The 20297-nt window shown below is 41.1% G+C and overlaps 1 protein-coding gene across 1 annotated transcript in view; it reads right to left on the bottom strand.

Annotated features, from left to right (window-relative positions):
- Nucleotides 1–20297, bottom strand: part of LAMA4 (laminin subunit alpha 4) — a gene marked incomplete at its 3' end in the record, with an annotated part of 82834 nt that overhangs the window by 38578 nt on the left and 23959 nt on the right. The window contains exons 3-4 of the mRNA XM_027731271.2: nt 8423–8547; nt 4311–4391 (exon numbers count right to left, since the gene is read on the bottom strand). Coding sequence (XP_027587072.1) covers nt 4311–4391; nt 8423–8547 — 206 coding nt within the window. The remainder of the gene's footprint in view (nt 1–4310; nt 4392–8422; nt 8548–20297) is intronic.

Here is a 20297-nt window from a genome sequence, read left to right as displayed (position 1 = left end):
TTTGCTGATATCAGGGAGTGTGCTTAATCCTACAAGCAAGAGGAGCTTTTGCAAAACAACCAGCGAGGCAAAGAGAACTGGGGTGAGCATGGAGCAGTGCATGGGAGCAAATCCTCAAGAAAGGGATTTGCTGAAGGATCTGGCAGCTGAAGCAGCATGGAGCAGTGCCTGATGGACTGGAGGGGTCAGCTAGAAGGACAAGGGCAACCCACACTGTTCATGGTGTTACTGCACGGTGGCAGGAGGGCCCACAGAGATCAGGGACTTATACCCCCAAACTGGAAATGAAGAATTACTGCAGGGAGGGGAATAACTAGCTGGTGTAGCAATTGCTGGCTGAAGAAATTGGAGGCTTGGATAGTTGCTGCAATGTCTTAGGAAAGGAGTGCCTGTTGTAGTTCATTCTGTTTTATCACCATATTGTCCTTTTCTTCCATCCATGAAGTCCTGTTTAACATGCTGTTTGTTCTGCTATTGGTGGTGGGGAGGGTGAGCACTCAGGCAGTTCAGTTAAATTTTCCCAGATTCTGGCTGGGTACCTGAACCAAGGTCTCTTGTCTCCTAAAATCTGAACATAGTCACATTCCGGTTATGCCATGTCTGAACAATGAAAATGTAGGAGATCTGATACAAGATTTGAGGTTTGATCTGTTCTTACTTTTGCTGATTTTTTTTTTAATAAAGAAAGTAATTTCCTCAACACTGCTTTGTTCATGTTCCAGTCCTGAACACCCACAGTAAAAACACATAAAATTTTAAGCATCTTAATATAAACCACTTGGCTGCCTCAAATACTGCTTTTGTCAATGACAAAGGCTCTTTTTGTATCTTTGCAGTACTGCCAGAATCTTTGGTGCAGATTTTATCATGTGGGTGACCCAGATGTAAAGAATAAAAGTGTGACTGGGAGTTCTGTGCATCCCTTGAAGAACTGTGAATGCTAAACTGCGTGTAGAGTGTAATTTATCTGACTTTGGTGAAGTCACTGCCCATTCCTGTGGGAGTTAGAGCAGGCAGCAATGGGTAAAGCTACTATTTAATCATGCCAAAAGTCTTGCTATGATTTGCTGATATTTCAGCCAATGTGAGACTGTAGTATTTTTCCGAATTTCCGAATGTTTATGAAGCTTCAACAAGGAAAAAAAGCCCTCTGCGTCATTGCTGGTTTTTTTTTTTCCTTTTTGTTTGTTTTAATCTGTAGATGCATTTGATTTATTATGAACTATATAATCTTGAAGGGTTTGGTTTTGGTTTATTGTAGTTAGGTATTTTCCAAATGATCATCTGTCTAATGTGGCCACCAAGTCACAGAGGCCACTGAGCAGGGCTGGGGCCAGACCAGCCTTTTTCTTACTGCTAGCCAGCATCTGCCAAAGACAGTGTGCTATCCTCTTCAGGCCTGCAATGTCTGCCCTCTCACTGGGACAAAGTAATTTTCCCTTTCTTCTTTGCTGATATATACCATTCAATTCACTTGCCAGGAATGTAGTGGGCATTTCCTCACATCCTCACAGATACATTTTGTAAGTGCTGCTTTTTATGACCACCTGAGGCACTGGAACAGGTTGCCCAGAGAAGTTGTGGATGCTCCATCCCTGGAGGTGTTCAAGCCCAGGTTGGATGGGGCCTCGAGCAACCTGGTCTATTGGTAGATGTCCCTGCCCATGGCAGGGGGTTGGAACTAGATGATCTTTAAGATCCCTCAAAACCGGAACTATTCTGTGAGTCTATAACTCATTTTATTGTATTTTCTCATCTGGAGCAGCTGTTTAAAACAAAAAGAGAAGCTTTAAGAGCTGAAATTTAGTGTGGCATTGCCACTCAGATCATCTCATAGGGCTGAGGAGCTTGACCTCTTTTGAATAATGAGTAGCATGTGAGAAGAGCAGAGGTCATTGACGGAAAACATACTGGTCCATCTCTGCACTTTATGTCCCGCAAAAATTTAGAGGCCTGAAGTAAATGTCTTTTCCTACATTGTATCAATAAATGACTCTTTGTTGCTAACAAGGGATGTTTCCTCTCCCATAATAAAACTGCTAAGCTATCTTTGTTTCATTTTGCAGCCCTAGTTTCTTCCTGTAATTTTTGGTGAATAAGAAATTAACTTCCTCTTCCCCTACAATGCCAAAAGAACCTTTTTAATCTATTTGCTTTAGAAACTAAAGTGTCACTTTTTCGGTTATTTTTTTAACATCTGAGCATTAACAAAACCTGCATTTCATCAGCTACCACTCTCCTGCCTTATTACTGAAGTCCAGAAGAAAAATTATTAGTTCCTAAATTTCAAGTTGGGAAGCTGGTTTTCTCAATTCCTAGCAAGGGCCTCTGTGAATTCACAGCACCATTTCCTGACAAACATAAATTGGATAAGTTCGTGCCAACCTCTAGAGCAGCACAAGAAAGCCTCCTACACAAATGCCGGAGGAAATGGAGCAGGTTGCCTCCCTGTGAGCTGTTTTGGGGATCCCACATGCTGCCTGTTGAGGGGTGTCCTGTAGCTCACTGTAACAGGGTGCCTGTCACTGACTACTGCAGAGAGCTGGGAGGGAGAATGGTGAGCAGGGTGTAGCCTTCCTCTCCCTGGGGACAGGATTGGCTCTTTGAGCTGCAGGGAGGGACAGAGGCAATGACCCTTCTCGCTCAGGATCCCCCAGTCCTCCTGCCAGAAAGCTGATGGCCCAATAGCTGGGGTGGGAGTAGGGCGTGGTGACAGTAGCTGGAAGCGTATGTGAAGTAGGGACTTGCTCTTTAGCTAGTGGACAGAGACAAGCAATGCATCATCCATCTTTGAAATGCTTTTTGATGTTTCTGACACAAATGGAAGGAGGACCAGGAGCCTACTAGAAGGCAAGTCTCGTCTGTCACTGCTTGCTGCTTACCCCAGCAATTAGCCAAGGTCTTAATGCGGTGACCAGGACAGGCTGATTTCTTTCTGTAGTTTTTTCTGTACAGCTTTGCATTCCTTCAGACAGATGTACTGTGTCAGGCTGGGTAGTGGCTATTAGAAAACAAAGCCAATGTTATTTTCTGCCGTTCCTATGCATCTGTTGCCCATTTCACAGGATTTGTGTTGCTTGTAGTCTAGGCTGACATTTAAGTAACCATTAAGAAATCTCACTGACTTTTTATTGTCTGTATTATCCTTTTTGTATAAATCTGACATTTTGGAAGAACAAAAGAATACAACCATGGGCCTGTAAATAAGGGTGGGGTTTTTTTATTTGTGTGCCATCTGTCTAAAGGGCTTTCACTGTTGCTGTCACCACGTTAGTGATGCGGAGGTAATTTACTGATGCTTTTGCATCATCTGCAAGGGGAAAAACCTTCATTCATTTGTTCACCTTACCTTTTTCATATCGATTTCTCTTCGCATCTTAAGCATCCCTTTTCTCCCTTCTCTGACAGTTACATTAAGTATCATTTGAATTCAAGATGCGCCCATTAATGACAGTTGACTGAAGACTGAAATACTTCAGACGATTTAAGGGAAAAAAAGAGATGTTCAGGAAGCCAGTGCCTGAGCCATCCTATACTCTTCAGTCTTTGTGTTAGAGCTGTTTTAATTTATTGGCTGCTTAAGGACAATTCCTGAATTATAATCAGGCCTCTGACATTCATTGAGACATCATCCCTGTGTATTCATAGCGAGTAAGACAACCTCTTACAGGACATGAGGGGTAGTTATATTTCTGTTGTATAGCTCCATTTATTGGTGTAATTTGTTATTTAGAAAATATTTACTGGAAATTGTTTATGGACATGAGGAAAATTTGAAATGCAACACTGGCCTATGCTTGGTTTGACTTTATTGAATTATGTCTGTGAAGTGCATTTAAAATGTAACTAAAAAAGCTGCATCTGCTCATTAGGAATTTGACTCAATAATGGATTTTGTTCTTTGTCTTAGAAAAATTTATTTGGTAGAAACCTGCTATGTGTTTTAGAGGGGTGAATTTCAAGAGGCATCTATGTGTTGGTTATTTTTCACTTCAGCTGCTGTTTCTGATTTGTATTTTGTATTTTTAAATTACATTCATTTTAGGAAGATCACCACATGAAGGTACACAAAGTGCAAGAAATAGATCAAAATACATCAGATGTAAATATCTGTCTTATGCTGACATGTCTCCACAGCAAGTTTTAGTGGTTTTTAGTAGAAACTGAATGAGGTCATTTAACAGACATTTAACAGATTCAACCTGATGAAAACAAATGCACCAGGTTTCTCGACCATGTGGGAAGATTTCCTTAAAAAATTCCGGACTTAAGTATTGCTGACCAGCAAGTCATCCTAATTTTTTTCTTACCTTTCACAGTTGGGTCCTGCATAGTTTTCTTTACAGACACAACGCACACTTCCACTTTTTCTGTAACAGGAGACTGCAAAACTGGAATTTCATTAGAATGAATAGTTAGAAGAGCAGGCAATAGCAAACACTTGGGAATGTTTTTTATTATATTATGGACATTTGCTGTCAGTTTGAACTCTGGCTTTTGATGACTCTTTGCTGAATAGGTATTAAGCTCCTATTATTCACATTATACCCCCCATTTAGTAATTTTAATTAGTATAGAAAGCACTAATTAGTATATAGTACTATGGAGCTGTATAAATACATACATACACACACACATATATATATACACATATATAAAAGTTCTTGTCTTGCAGTGTAAATCACACACCCTGCAGGTTTCGATACAGACATTTTAGATAAAGGACTTAGGAAAATGTCTATGTCAGGTAAACCTAATTGCTTCCTGTCTCTTATTCTAAAGGCTTGTGAAAGACACTGCAGTGACCACTTCAGGAACTGAGATTCTGGAATTGGTGCAGCAATTTCCTATGCAAATCCAGTCTAGAAGTACCGAGTGGTGAAAACTGACCTTAGTGATGCTGTCTTCATTTACAGTAACTGAGTTTACAGTAACCAAGGCTGCTCTACCATCTTTCAGAGTGAGCTGGAAAGAGTCCGTCGTCTCTTCGGAGACCAACATGTCAAGCAGTGATGCTGATTGCAGTGATGGCTTGGGCAGTAATTTTTACTGCCTTGATTCTGAATCATGGATTCCTTTGTTTTCTTATGTTTTCAGCATGTAACAAATGATTAACTAAATATGAGATTCAAAGAACAGCAGTAGCCAGATGTGGAAAGTGTAAATTGTATATACACTTCAAACGCAGTGGTGGACATGTCTTAAATACATTTGCAGAAAAAAAAAGGTACAATCCTAAAGATGTTTCTAGTTAGTTTGCAATACATGTGAATAAATTTCTGCCAGCACTAGAAAGCAACCAGAGCAGTGAGTGATGCCAGCTGCAGGCCCACAGTTGCTAAAATATAGCTCCTGAGTTACAGGGTGTTGAGCAGCTGTGGCTGGGTTGCATCCTTTTCACACTGGACAAAAGACTCAGATCAATGGGAAAGAGCATGAGCCATGCACTCCTTGTTCCAGGAGTAAACAGAATTGAAAGGTGACAAGAATTCCTGCATAATTTCAGTTCCTGTCAGCATTTCTCAGCTGGTTGAACAACTAGAGACAAATAAATCTGTGTCTGGATCTCTGGATCTCTCTGCTCTGTCTCAAAACATTTCATATAATCAGAGAGAACATAAAATGAAATTCTACTCACAGAATTCACAAATTAACTTCTGTGCAGCTTTTACAAGAACATATTGAGAAAATCATAATAGTTTGGCAGGCTTGCACTTCTGTTACGGAGACTAATTTCTTCACGTAGTTGAAAAAACCACATTGTGGATCTAAGTTATGAAATACAACTGAAATCTCCTGAAGTTTTATACTTTTTATGATCTTTTAGGGAAGAAAAAAGATCATATAATTCTCTTGAGTTTGAAAAGAAATAACATCTGCTAGACTGGGAAGCAACCTCCATCCCCCTTTTTGTTATTCCAAAGAGATGACATTACATTTATGTGTACTGTCCAAAAGTTACTCCAAAAATTCCCAGGATAGCAGATATGAAGATAGCCTGGTCAGAAAATCTAGAGACACACATCTGAGTTCCTGGAAAAAATATCTATCTGATGAGTCTGTCAGTTTACAGATTTGGTCATTTTGCCTAGTATGAATTCACTGGCTATTTCCAAAATAAAACACAGAACAAAACAACATCCTTTGAATGGTCTTTAAGACATTTAATGCTTCTTTGACTTATGGTAGAGTTATTATTTTTCCTTACTGTATATGGCGTAGGATTAATTAAGGAAAGTTGAAAAAAACTAAGAAAGAACACTTTTGCTTTGAATTTAGTTATACAAGGCTTAATGGAACTCAATTATTATTAGCCTGTTCCAGACCCAGATGAAAACTATTTCTGTGGTCAGGTCTCTCTCATGCAGGAAGCTGAACAGGCAATTTCTGCATGTGATTTAAATAGGGGTATGAGGCAAATTGGGATGGGATATTGCTTTAATTATTACCTTCAGTACTTTTCTGAGGGAAAACTCTGAAAAACTAAAGTAGATTTTTACTGAGGTAGTTTTAAAGGGGAGACATATCATATAACATAGAATATTCTGAGGTGGAGGGGATCCACGACGCTCATCAAGTCCAAAGGCTATAATTGCTGCTAATGGAGAAGCATCTGCATTCAGGCATTGTGCAACTTCTGTTCTCCCTTCCCAATCCCATGCTGCTGTCCTTTTGGGTTTGGGGTTTCCTTATCTCTAGTGGTCTGAAATAGGAGAGGCATTATGTCCCTAGCAGAAGGGCTAAGGAGCATGTTGAAGCAGGGAATGCTATTTGGCCTCTGCTCCCATCTCACATAGACTGGCCAAGATAGGCTGTAGGTCAGGTCTCTGCTAGTCCTGCTGCACTGAGCCCTACTCAGTGCCTGGTAGACTGACCAGTTCCCTGCTGTCAAGGGGCACTGCTGAAGAGCCCAGTGGGCTGCAGGACTAGGCAGGGTGTGGGTGAGTGCAAACCTAGCCATGCTGCATGAAATCACGGCATAGGGAGGACAGATCAGACCTTGCTTGGCTGACTTTGCTTAGTAGAGACTAAGTCTTGTGCTGTAGTGCCTCAGGGCATGAGCAGCCCAGTGGTTGAGAGAACATCTTCTTACGCTGAAGCAACTCCTCTGTGCCTAGCAGGCTAAAAAAAATCACGTTGCCAAGGGTAAAGCACTACTTCTGACTGTTCCTATTTTTTCAGGAATTACAGCTGTAACTGAAACTGGAGGAAGTAGTCTGCTTCATCTGTGAGCTCACTCACTCCTAAGCCTTTCTGTAAGTGAGCAAAACCAGGTTCTTCCACTGTCTCTGGAGGATTTTCTCTGTAATCCAGGCGTAAGCTGAAGTTTTTCAACATAGCTGTTCTCCACCCCATGGCCCTTTCACATGTCTGCAGCTCACTGCAAAAGCCAGAGTTGTTTTGCGGGAATTTGGCCAGAGTGATTTTGTTCCATTGCCAGGTTGAGCCCTGAGCAGCTAAGCAAAATGCAGCTTATCCCACCTTAAGGCTGTGTGAGTAATCCCATGGCAACAGCAAACAAATACAGTGAGGAAAAAATTCCCTTTACTGAGAAGCCCTGCTGAAAGCAGAATGGAAAACAATACAAGGGGAGTACGTAGCTCCCTGAGAAATAGCTTCAACCTATTGGCAATTATTTACTAGCATCTCTTCTGTGCACTATGGTGGGATTTGCAGAGATGCCTCTCTCCCAGAGCATGAAACTTGAGCAGGATGAAGTTGATAATTTCTTTCAGCTGCATTATTGATGTGCCACTCACAGTTTGTAATGGCTGCTCATAGTTTGTATTTTTTTTTTTTTTTTTTTCTGAAGGCACAAAGCAGTCAGCAGCTGGAGCTCTTTGGCTTGATCTTTTTCTGTCGGGCTTCAGAGTTTCTTATCCAAAAGTAGCCAGGCATCAGCTGAAGGGGCACCGTACCTATCACAGGGTCCTCTGGTCCTTTAACTGTTACTGTATTAACCAGATCCAACCGCTGTTGACTCAGGAGACTGACAGGTTATGCTTTTTTGTGGTTGCTTTTACCCTTCAGAGGACATGAACTGATCTTTCTGTCTCTCTGTCTCAGCCTCATAAATCCCTGATGCCACCTTCCTTGGGAATTGGACTTTAGGAGACTCTTAAAAGTAACCAGACAACTGAATAATCTCTCCTATGTAAAAGAGGGCGAACTTGAATTTGCTCAAATATTTTCTCCCCCCTCCTGGTAAAAATTTATATGAGCACTGAAGGATACTTTACACCTTCCAAGTGAAATGCTGTTTCCTGTGGTTATAAATGTGAGCAGCTGGTATTCCTCTTATATTCCCCCATTTGTCAAGAGCTGCAGCCTTGTTTCCTGCATCGAGGAAGGGATGCTGACCCCACCTTGGGAAGGGTCAAAGCCAGCCCAAATCAAAGAAAAGCAAAGACTCTTTACATACTTAGAATGTGCTGGCAGAGGACAGGGGCAGGGCTGGCAGAATGTGGGCACTCCTCTGACAACATCACCAATGAAGCCGTCTGGACACTGCTCACAGTGCTGTCCTGTTGTGTTTCTCTGGCAGTCCTTTGGTGGAAAGAGAGAGAATGGTGAAAGTTAAACAGAGGTGCTGCCTAATTCAGAAAGAAATTTAGCTGAAGACCTGGCCAAGCAGAACAGTGGCTGACGCCAGACCTAGACCCTTCAAGGTACTGACAGATGTAGCCAAAGCAGCTAGCACTCCTGAAAATAAAAATGCTATAAATGATTACACTGACCAGCAGCAAGTGTTGACAAGGTGTGATACAGGATAAAACAGACATATGTGCCTGGCAGGTGCTGGAGCAGGAGCAGCACTACCCGTTGTCAGAGATGTAGGAGGTACTCAGAGGTAACTGGCAGCCCTATTTTGAACTGCTATAGCCAGCAGTGCAAAATCCCTTTTATTGATATCAAAACAAAATAAAAAATATCTGCTGGTGAATACTGGCAACAGACTTCAGCCCAGACACAGGTTTCAGCAAGGCTGCTGTGGTGGGGGGAAATAGTTTTTCCCCCTGCAGTTATAAAATGGTAAAACCCCAGGGGGTGGTGACCCTTGAAGTTTTGAAGTTTTACCCCATGAGCGCTTCTGCAAAATATAAACATATCACACTCAGAACGGAAGAGAAGGTAGTTGTGGTTTGGTGGTAGAAGTGTTAGCCATGTTCTGAGGCCACGAGGAAGGGGCTCGGAGCCCCTTGAGGCCTCTGGGCCCCCCCAGCCCCTGGCTGGGGGTGGCTGCAGAGACTTGGAACAGCATAAGGCTGGGCTAAGTACCTGTAGCTGAAAGCTAAAGAAGTTTTCTCCACTGTGAGTGAGCAGAGACAGAGCAACAGCAGTGAACAGAGGCTATGGCTGAAAGCCAACAGATAAGAACTGAACTGCAGAAGCAGCAGAAACAGCATGCAGCTGAGCAAGGAAGACACAGAGTTGTCCGAGAGCTGAGGGAGAGAGAGAGAGCAGCAGAGAGAGAGGAAGTTGGGGTAAGAACTGAAACCAAAAGACCCCAAACTCCTTGGAGACCCCTCACCTCCTAGAAGGGAGGGGTGAAGTGCAACATGCACTGCAGAAGAGCTGAGAAGCTCAAAGTGTCCTGGAAAGCTGGACCGGGACGGAGAAGGAATGCGGAGGGGGTGACCTTGGCCGCCCCCGCTGCTTGAGACAGAGCACAGAGCTCTGTAGGGGAACTTGAATCCCCTGAGGAAAGGGACCGTCATGAAGACCCCTGAGCTTCGTGGTATGACGTGGTGATGCGAGCTTGTCCCTGCTACGCAGTCCACGGAAGAGAAGACCCTTGCTTTTGACGATGGACCACGAGGGCTAGGATAGCTCTTGTGAGTACTGGCAGAGATCCAGTACTGCTGCATAGAGACAGAGAGACCTGCTGCCTTAGAGACATTGCTGCTCTGAAAAAAGGATCTTTCCTTCTTCCCTCCTGGACTTTTATTTGGAGGGGAGAAGAGATTTGATCCATTGTAAATACTTATGTCACGGTAGAGATAGCTAAGATTGTATATAATGTATTGTAGTATTTATTTGTACAGTCATTGTAATATATTCCCTTTCCCCCATTTTGAGTCTTGTGTTTTGTCTGGAAAAACCATCTCATCACACTGGGTTGAGATGTGGGAGGGGGCTTAGACTAGGGAATTGGATTTTTGGGGCTCTCAAACCATGACAGCTGCTTCTAGGATTTGGTGACTGGAGAAGAGCATCCAGAGAATCTGCATGGAGCATCCAGAGAATCTGCATGTAAATGCTGCCTGTATCAGTGGCTCTGAAATTTTTCTCCTGAAATGAAGTATTATAGCATGAAGGGTTGTGTTACCACTAAACTTGGTTTTCAGTCTTAAAGAGGTCTACTTAAGAAGGTAAGAAGCAGGAGTCTTCTGTAAGTGGCCTTTCTATGAAATACTGATCAACAGGGCAAAATGTCACTCACTTTATAAGCAAGTTTCCATGCTTTAATGTTTTTAAGGAAACATGTTTCCACATGCAGAAGAAAATCAGCCACCAGCTGAAGCTGTTGGTGCTTCAGGGAAGTAAATGAAGCTGTGGTAATTCATACAGAATATATGTTCCAAAACATTTTATTTTGCTAGGTACAACATTGGGCTGCTCAGATAATACCTTTAATAACAAAAGAAGTCAAGGTTTGCTGTCATCATGGCTGGGCTTCGTGAACGAAGATTTGGGAGGTTTGCTGTAAACAGTTCTAAACAGAACTGGTAAGTCATGTAAGCTTAAGAAACCATTATTATGTTTTTTTGTTTACAAACGGACACACTTGGATGCCACAGATTATGTGGACTTTCCCCTAGGTACATGACAAGGTGGTGGGTCAATAGCACAGAGCTCATGACCAGCGCTCCTGCACACTGCAGGACTTCTGCAGATTCCCATCTCCCTTTCCACTTCAGCAAATATCCAGAAGTTATCATCAAAAAGCCACAACCCTCCAAATTCTAATTGTCTCACAGAATTACTTTAAAACAGTAGGAAAGGTGCATAAAGACTGTTCCATTCTTGCAACAGTGCAATGAGTTTTGCAATGTCCCTAAATCAAAACTCTCCAGTTACAGCACTTTGTATGGATAGGAGGCTTGAGGCAACAAGAAAACAGCTCATTGGTAGAAATATGTGGAGATCTATCAGTGCATATTTGCTGTGCGTTTGGGTTAGCTTCCTTGATTCTTTCCTCTTCTGAGCTAAAACAGGGATAATGGAAACTGCAGACTGATACCATCCCTGGTAAAATGACAGTGTCTATAATAAAGAAGAAGATTTCTGAGTACATGAATAAGAATCATCTGTTCCAGGAACTCCTGCCTCAATAATCTGCCGTATAATGGTGCAAATAAGCAAGGGTATGAAGTGGAACCAGAGGGTGTAACTTATCTGGTATTTCAATAAAGGCCAACTAAGTTGTCAGGGTACTTGAAAAAAGTTTCTTTTGCAAACTGAAAGCTGATAAAGGGCAGGAAAATAAAAGCAGGATAGAACAGTTATTTTTCAGAGTGGGAAGAGTCACTATTCAGATCACCTAAGCCTTGGTGCTAATATGAGTTTTGTTCAGTATTCCCCAGTGTGCTACAGAGACCAAAAATGTAGGGTTGCTCAGCTGGGAGAGAAAGGCAGGAGGGTGTGTTTGTATAATTAGAAAGCTGGTAAATAAGTTGAATGCAGTACAATAGTTCACCCAAATTCTGCAATATAAGAACTGAGGGGCACTGAGGGTCCTCCTTGCCTGGACCTCCATTGCCACTGCTGGAGACCATATGAGCTGTAGAGACCTTCAGTTGGGCCCTGCATGGAACCTCTTGAGCTAGGTTCCCCCAATTTATTCTTCAGCAGCCATTTAATCCCATCACAGGAGTTGCTATGTTGTCAGCATTCCATGTAAGAAACAGAGAAGTTGGATGTGGGATTTCAGGAGTGCTCAAAGTGGGGGGAAGCTCCCTAGCCTTGGGCAAGGGGCACTGTGGCTGAAACTTCTTTAACAGCAGCAGGCTGGTGATGGGTGAGTTCAGCTAACCAATTTTTTCACCTGAGGCAGTCTCTACAGATTTGAAGCAAACTGTCTACTCCAAACATCATGTGTTCTTTGAAGAAAAGAGTATGAGAAGAGAAGAATACAATTAGGGAAGACGTAATGAAAATAAATAGTCAGGCTTCATTTGCACAGGAATTCCTAAATGAGTTTTGTATCCTAGTATTGTGACTTTGATTTAGTGGTAGAATTTTGTCCTGGCGACACTGATGTTTTGGGTTTTGCTTGGGCTTTTTTATATCATCAATATGCATTGAAAAGCACCATTTCAGTAAAAATTCTCACCCTTGTGAAAACATATCTGACTTTTTTTTTTTTTTAGCCAATCTTTCTTATCTGAATTCCATTATAGTCTCCTGGTTAGGATTCACCATTTTACATCAGAGTTTTGATTCTAGAAGACTTTGTCTTGCTGCATGTTTTATGGTCTTAGAGAACCCATTGTACAGGAATTATTTATTTCTACAAGACTGTGATTTGGCTGGAGAACTCTACAGTAAGTAGAATGTGATAAGAAAAGGAAAAAAAGTCAATTTTTATTCCATAGATCTTTAAATAGATTAGGCATCAGTAGTTTTAGAGCTAAAGGTGTTTTTTTCCTAGTCTTATTTGTGTAAGGAAGAAAATATTTAGTATACAGAAAACCAGGAAGTTATTTTAACTGAGAAGCAAAAGAGCAATCCTGTGTCTGAAGCACTGGCAGAGGCCTCAGGTGGACTGCATTCAATTGTAGCCTTCACTGTGCTCTGTGTTTGATCAATTCACTTCACGTTGTTTGTCTTCAGGTCTCCAAACAACACAATGGTATTAACAGAATAAATTTGTTACTGATTTCCAAAGCTCGGATACCATTGCAATGAACAGAACAGGGCAGTAAATGCTACTTCTTAAATCTGTAGTTTTTCATCTTCTAAACTGAAGGGAAGTGATAATTGGCTCTTTTACCCAAAGATCCCCTTAGCTGAGTGATTGAAGAACTTTTGTAGTTTTTCTCTGGTTAGTGATTATGACTTTATCTTCTTTAACAAGTCAGAACTCCTCTGAGGATTTAAAACCGTATTTTTACAGTGATAGAAAAAGTGTCCTTATATTTTATGTTCCATTATTTTGCAATGAGATGCTGAGTGCATTAAGCCTGGGAGACATCTCTGAAGGGAGGGAGAATACCCTCCCTGAAGCTCATGGGTGACTCTCAGTGTTGAGTACACTGGCTTGGTAGTTTGAGAAAAGTGGTTTGCTTCTAAGTGGATCACTTTTGACAGAGAAATAATGAGGAAAAAAATTAAATTCCATTTATGGTGATTTCTGTGAAATTGGATTTCAAATAAGTGCTTTGCTGTAAGAGTTGTAAGGGTTACTCTTGGTTCTGGTATTCATACATGTTTTAGAATGAAAGGTATCATTTATGGTTGATATTATATGTCAGACTATGTATGGGATTGCTTACAGCTCCCCCCGTCTCATTGGTTAATTCAAATGTGCATGTAGAATTGTAGACGTATGTTTACTCATACTGGTGTCTACTTTTTCAAATAAAGAAACCCAGTATATGGTTTTTCTTTTGGTTTCCTTTGAAAAACAAGCAGAAACCTCTAAAAAATATGCAGTAACATGTACCTTAGGACATCAGACACTGAAGTTTAGCAGAAAATTGCTGCCTGTTTTTGTACAGGACAGAGAGAGAAATGGCAAAGGTCAAGAATACAGGTACAACCATATAGTTAGAAATATCACAGCTAGGCTTTATAATACTCTATTTTTTGTAAACTGTTTCAAATTACAGCCAGTTAAAAATCTAAGCTCAATTCTTTTCATAAGCCCATGTTAATACTTTTCCCTTCCTCAAGAACACTTCAGCTTCAGCAGAAATAATCCAATATAATAGCAGCCTCGCTTCTAAAAGCTTCTGTGTGAGTCTACAGCATATAATAATTCATTCATCAGTACACCAGCAGCAGCTTGTCAGATGACAAAGTGGCTGGAGTGTATTTACTCATGGAAGAAAATGCCTTAGCTTGTCCTACTACTCTGCTCTCACTGAGGGCCAGCAATCAGGGTGAGCGTTTCTACCTGTCTCTTACTGAAAGTATCTATATGCACATGAAAAGAACACAAGATGGTGCTATGGGGAGGGGGAGTGGAGGGAGGTATAATTTAGAAATGATTGTCAGCACTGAGCTCCTGAACTCATTTGCTTGGAAAGTATGGACGGAATAGCTGTTTTGAGACCATAGAGCACTTCATGTGGTGCAGTTCTTCTCAGCAGATAGATTTGTGCATAAATAATAATCAAAAGTTTGTTGTTTCTCTTCAGGCAATGGTACCAGGACAAGTTTCCCAACACAAGACAAACATGCTCCTGTAAATGAATATAACTGAAAATGAGAGTTGGGAATCTGCCCCACTTTAATTTAGGAACATGAACTTACAAGAGAAGAGCTCATTCTAATGGTCTTCAAACGCACCAGCTTAATTAAATGTTCCATTTAGGGAGTTTTAGGGAAATTATTTCATCAGAAATGGGGTTTACATTGCTGTGCAGTTTGTTTGTGTTTATTGCTGGGCCAGTAGAGATTGGCCTGAGGTAGATTTAGACTTCCTAAGTCATATATGCCCTAATATCTGAGGTTACAGAACTGCATAACATTCCCAATGTCAGCACATCAGAACTTGCTACTGTCCCAAAATAATAATATTAATAAATAGAGTATAGTATAATGCCTTGAAATCCAAGAAACGCACATGCTTTGTCTTTTCGATCTATGAGGTTTATGATTTCAAGCCTTCTCTCTCCAGCCACTGTGGATAAGATGCAGTGCTAGTTTTCAGAATTGTTTATGTAAGAAGGAGATAAGGCACTAAAAGTAAACATAAGGAATTGTGAAATTTTTACTGAAATAAAGACAATTGTCTACCTAAAAAAAATTAGAATAGAAAAAAACCTCACTTCCTGATATAGTTTGAGACAATATACCCCCTCTATGTCAAAGTTTTGATTTGTAGAACTTGTCCTTTATCAGAGAAGTGGGATCTTGTGTTGGGTCTCTGTGGCCAGGTTTTCATAGTGGGGGTGCTACCCTCGTAGCTTCTGTGAGAAGCTGCCAGAAGCTTCCCTCATGTCTGGTAGAACCAATGCCAACCAGCTCAAGGGTGGACCCACTGCTGGCCAAGGCCAAGCCCATCAGGAATGATAGTAATGCCCCTGTGATAACATATTTAAGAAGGAAAAAAATGTTATTGGGCAAGTGAAAATTGCAGCTGGAAAAGAGCAGAGTGAGACCACGTGAACAGCTCTGCAGACACCAAGGTCAGTGATGAAGGAGGGGGAAGGAGGTGCTCCAGGCCCTGGAGCTGAGGTTTCCCTGCAGTCAGTGGTGCAGACCATGGTGGAGCAGCTGTGTCCCTGCAGTCCATGGAGGACCACGGGGGTGCAGAGATCCACCTTCAGCCCATGGAGGAGACCCACATTGGAGCAGGTGGATGTGGGAAGGAGGCTGTGAACCCATGGGAAATCCATGCTGGAGCAGAGTCCTGGCAGGGACTGCAGACTGGTGGAGAGAGGAGACCATGCAGGAGCAGGTCTTCCTGGTAGGACTTGTGGTCCTGTGGGGGACCCACGCTGGAGCAGTCTGTGCCTGAAGGACTGTACTCCTTGGAAAAGTGACCCATGTTGCAGCACTTTATGAAGAAGTTTGTGAAGAAGAGGGGGGACCCCACGGTGGATTAGGGGAAGGACTCCTCTCTCTGAACAGGGGCAGAAACAACCTGTGATGAACTGACCATAATCCCCTTTTCCGCCTCCCTGCGCCGCTGTGGGGGAGGAGGTAGAACTTAGGAAGGAAAGAGGGATGGGGGGAAGGTGTTTTTAAGATTTATTTTACTTTTCATCTCCTCCTCTAATTCTGTTAGTAATAAATTTAATTAATATCCCCACTTTGAGTCTGTTTCACCCATGATGGTATTTGGTGAGTGATATCTCCCTATCCTTATCTTATCTTAACTCATGGACCCTTTTTTATATTTTCTCTCCTCTGTCCAGTTGCAGAGGGGAGTGAGAGAGCAGCTTCAATGGGTACCTGGCGTTCAGCCAGGGTCAACCCACTACAGAACTGACACCTTGTCTCCCACCTGGCCTCCTACTTTCTCAATCCATCATCTGTCTTAATGAACTGTGGCAAATGTGGCCGAGCAGGTGTGAGAGCAGCAGCAGCCCCTCCTCCCAGTCTTGGCCTGACTTCCTTTGTGCCTCTTACACAGGCTGTGCAGGGAGCCGAAACAAATTGGTTCCATGTTGGGGGTCACTGTTGCAAGTTTTCAATAGTAAACCAGTTAGGACAACAAATACTGAATTTAAACATAGCTAAGAGGGAGGAAAATGAGTTGACTAACACTAATGCTTTTGCAACTACTGCATTCTAAAACACGCTGGAGAAGAGAAAGGCTTCATTTAGCACAAGACTGTTGTAGTTCTAGTTAGCTTTTCAAACATATATCACAAAGGTCACTATAGATAGCTGAGGTTCATCTTTATAGAAAGAAACATCGAGCTATAAGCAACAAGGCTCTTTGTGAAGCCAGAAGTACCTAATAAGCTGGAGAATTTTACTACCTTCCTAACTGCTTTTTGTTCATACTTGATGGATGGTTGTGGATCCACTGGCAATTCTCCAGACCAGCCTTGGCAATCATGTGGAACATATTATCCTCTTGGGCAGAACTGCCAAATCTGTTCCAACTGTTCCACTCAGCTGTAGACCCAAACACTTAAACACAAATCACTCATGCTACAATATGCTCTACTGTAAAAAAGTTCCATAAAAGGCTGGAAAAGATACCAGTGGATTTATCCTCTCCACTGTTATGATCGTTTGCTCTTTCTTCTTCCTTATTTATTCATATTTATTTATTTATGAGTATTTGGATATCTTCTATAAATACTAATCAAATATATGGGATTGAGATGGTAACAAACCACTTAGAGATTTTTAGGTAGACAACGACAAACCTACCCTTCACCTTCTGCTATAGTGCTCTCTCTGTCTTACTTGTTCTGCTCTATGTGTTTTCATGTGTCTATGAAGATCTAACCTCCATTAATAGTTGAAGCCACACAAAGGACACTGATAACTCAGCCCAACAAAAGTTTGCCTGGATGAACAGCTTGGTGATTTTTAAATCTTTTCAACCTTTCAATCCATTTTGTTGTGTTTGTCTGGAATCACTGCCATAATATATTGTAGTCATCTCAAGCAACTTCCTTCCCTGGAGTGTGCAATCAAAATTTTTGGTATGGTAAATCCCTGTCAATTATATTACTCGCATATTATATGACAGCTTATTACTTTAGACAAGCTATTTCACCTCCATATGTCATTCATTTCAGAGCTGACCATCACTTCTCTGATGTCCAGTCATTTGAAGCCTGCCCCCACGTCTGAATTTTCAAATGTTGAACCCTCTGTGGAGGTGCTCTAAAGAAATAGCCCTGCTGTAGGTTACTGATGGAATAGGGTCAGGGGGATAGTGAAGGAGGCAAAACATTCCCTTCATATCTTCCTAGTTTATTAGCAGCAAAACATGATGTGCTTTATGCAGGAGAAATGCACATCCCTGGGTCTGCAGACTACTACTTGCAGCTGATGCAGTTTCACCCATTTAACATCACATATATGTATGTTTCTAAAATCAAAAGCTAAAGTCCTAAGTGACTTTATTTTCTTCTCTTAGCCAGGATTAAGAAAATTATGTTAAAAGTCTAAAGTCTAAAATCAGCACAATGAATTGACGTTTCTTCCCCTTACCTGTATCAACAGATAACGTCTTTGAAATGAAGCATTATTTGACATCTCAATTTTATTATATCACAAATAGAGCTTACACTGTGTTGGATGTTCTTCCTTTAACACTTGGATGATTTTCCATCCTAATACAATGGACTGAGTGTCTCTTCAGTTTTAATCACAGGACCACATGACTGATTTCAGCACTGGTTTTATGTGGACATTTGTGCAAGAAAGGCTCTGTCTGCAGTAATTTCTTCTGTCTGGTTACCTAATGAGTTTGTTGATTCATTGATTGTGTCATTCAATAAGCTTTTAATGACTTGTGGATTTGATTTACACTCTATGAATAAGCTGTGAGAAGTTTTGAAACAGAATCTCAAGTTATATATTCTGACAGAAATTAAAGATGTGAGCACTCTACCTGAAGGCATTGCTAATAAGGATTTAATTTTATTTGATTTTAAATTCAGGGCACAGGCCAATGAAAATTTCATTAATTTGTATGCTGTGGGAACTACATTTGCCAAATTGATTTGGGGAATTTGCATAATATGATGGTCTCAGAGCTTAGTATGGAATCTGACCCTTATATTTCATCCCTTTTGAAGCAGAGTACTTTTTCCTTTTCATTCTGTCTTGTCCATTTCACAGCTTTATTTGGTTCTTATAGCTTAGTTATTACTTAAACTATAAAAAAATAATTATCTACCAACTGAACACAATGTTATTACTACTTTCATGTTATTATTACTGTCAGAATTGTTAGCAGAGTTAACTTTAAAAAATGATGAGTTTTTTTAATGCTTAAATAAGTCTATTAAAAAAATTCCATTAAACATGCAGACATAGAAAGTTTTAACTTTGGGGAACATCAGTTCTTCTCAAGATCTTCTGCTAAAGACATCCTGTGTCTATGGCTCATGTTTACAGTAAGATACGGTGGCAGTGAAGGTCCATAAGTGATAAAATTTTAGAACAGTGCTGCATCTCAGGGAGATAGCAGGTTCATACTGATAGAAGTGGAGGATGACAACAATAATAATATGGGATAAATATAGATTTATTTTTTTCAACAGTCCATTAAAAACTAACTCAGTGCAGAAAATCTTACATCTTACCATCATATGTGGTGGTTACCATTGCAAGAATTATTGGATTAGTTTGCCTAAAAATTTGAGAATGGAGAAAATGGTGAGCTCTCCATACTATGTGGTGCTATCTCTTTGCAGGAACTCCCAGCTATTGCAGGTATCTACTCCCTTCTGCGCCAGCCCCAGTCCCAGCAGCCTTTGGCCAGATCCATACATGCGCTTGTCCAGAACAGTCCTTTCGGAAAGCTGTTTTGTCCACTGATTCTAATACAAATCATGTTACCAAACATCAAGTCACTTTTTCCTAATTTAAATTAATTCATTCATCTGACATGCTTCTCCTTGCTGTGATTCAAGTTACTTCTTTCACTCTCTAAGCTTTCCTTCTCCCAGACTTTTCAGTCACGTTTGGTGGTTTACCAATTTCATTAGTCTTCCGAACTTGCCTGGATGTTTCCAAATGCTCAGGAAAATCCTGTTACTGCAGTCCCCATGGCCGTCTCTTGTTCTGTTTTATGCTATCAAACTTTTAAAACTCCTTTTCATTCTGCTCTATCCCTCTTCCTTTCACTCTTATTTCACTTAAGCTTTTCACTGTTCCCCTTTATTCAGAAGTAAATGGCGTGTATTTAATGGCTTCTTAAATCATTCAGATAAGCTATCAAAGGGCTTACTAGAACTCAAGTAGAAAATTGGTGTTTGGATTTTCGTTTTATTCCTTACTACTGGGCTAATTCCAGGAGTTTAGTATCCTGAAGAAATACCAGTCAGGAATGGACAAACACCTTCAGATTATTTCCTGCTAATACGGTAGCTTTGCTGTTGTTGTTGCTGCTGTTTTGTTTTGTTCCTGAACCCTTGACATCAGGCTTAGTTTGTGGAAGATAGGAAACAGGTCTTCTGCTGTGTTTGTAAACTGAAGATATTACGCTTCCCTACCTCATATATTCTACTCCAGAAGCTCTCTGGTGATCAGGGTTACCAGAAGCAGACATTTGACAAGCCCTCTCTCTTGTTCCTAAGTCTTCCGTTGGAAGTTTCCCCTTGGCATGGTCACTTGACACTAAGGGGACAATCATCCCACGAGCAAAAGCTTTGTGCATGTGAAAGAGAATAGCTGTGAATGCCTAGCAGTGTAAAACCACTTTTGAAAATATAGTATTAAAACAGTAAGCCAATATGTGTTCTGCAGAAACCAGCCAATTCTAAGCACATTACAGTGGCCAAGCCATAGTAATTGTTCCTAGGCTGAACAGCTGCACTGTCTTCTTCCCACAGAAATAAAAATGGTAGGAAATAGGCCATGGAGCATGACTTTATGTATTTATATAACTGAAAACTTGATAGTGGCTGCAATGATGCAAAATATGT

Source organism: Pipra filicauda, unplaced genomic scaffold, assembly GCF_003945595.2.
Source record: "Pipra filicauda isolate LSUMZ 115617 unplaced genomic scaffold, ASM394559v2 scaffold106_size2291244_pilon, whole genome shotgun sequence".
In the NCBI taxonomy this organism is placed as follows: Eukaryota; Metazoa; Chordata; class Aves; order Passeriformes; family Pipridae; genus Pipra; species Pipra filicauda.
This window is presented reverse-complemented; position numbering and strand designations above follow the sequence as displayed.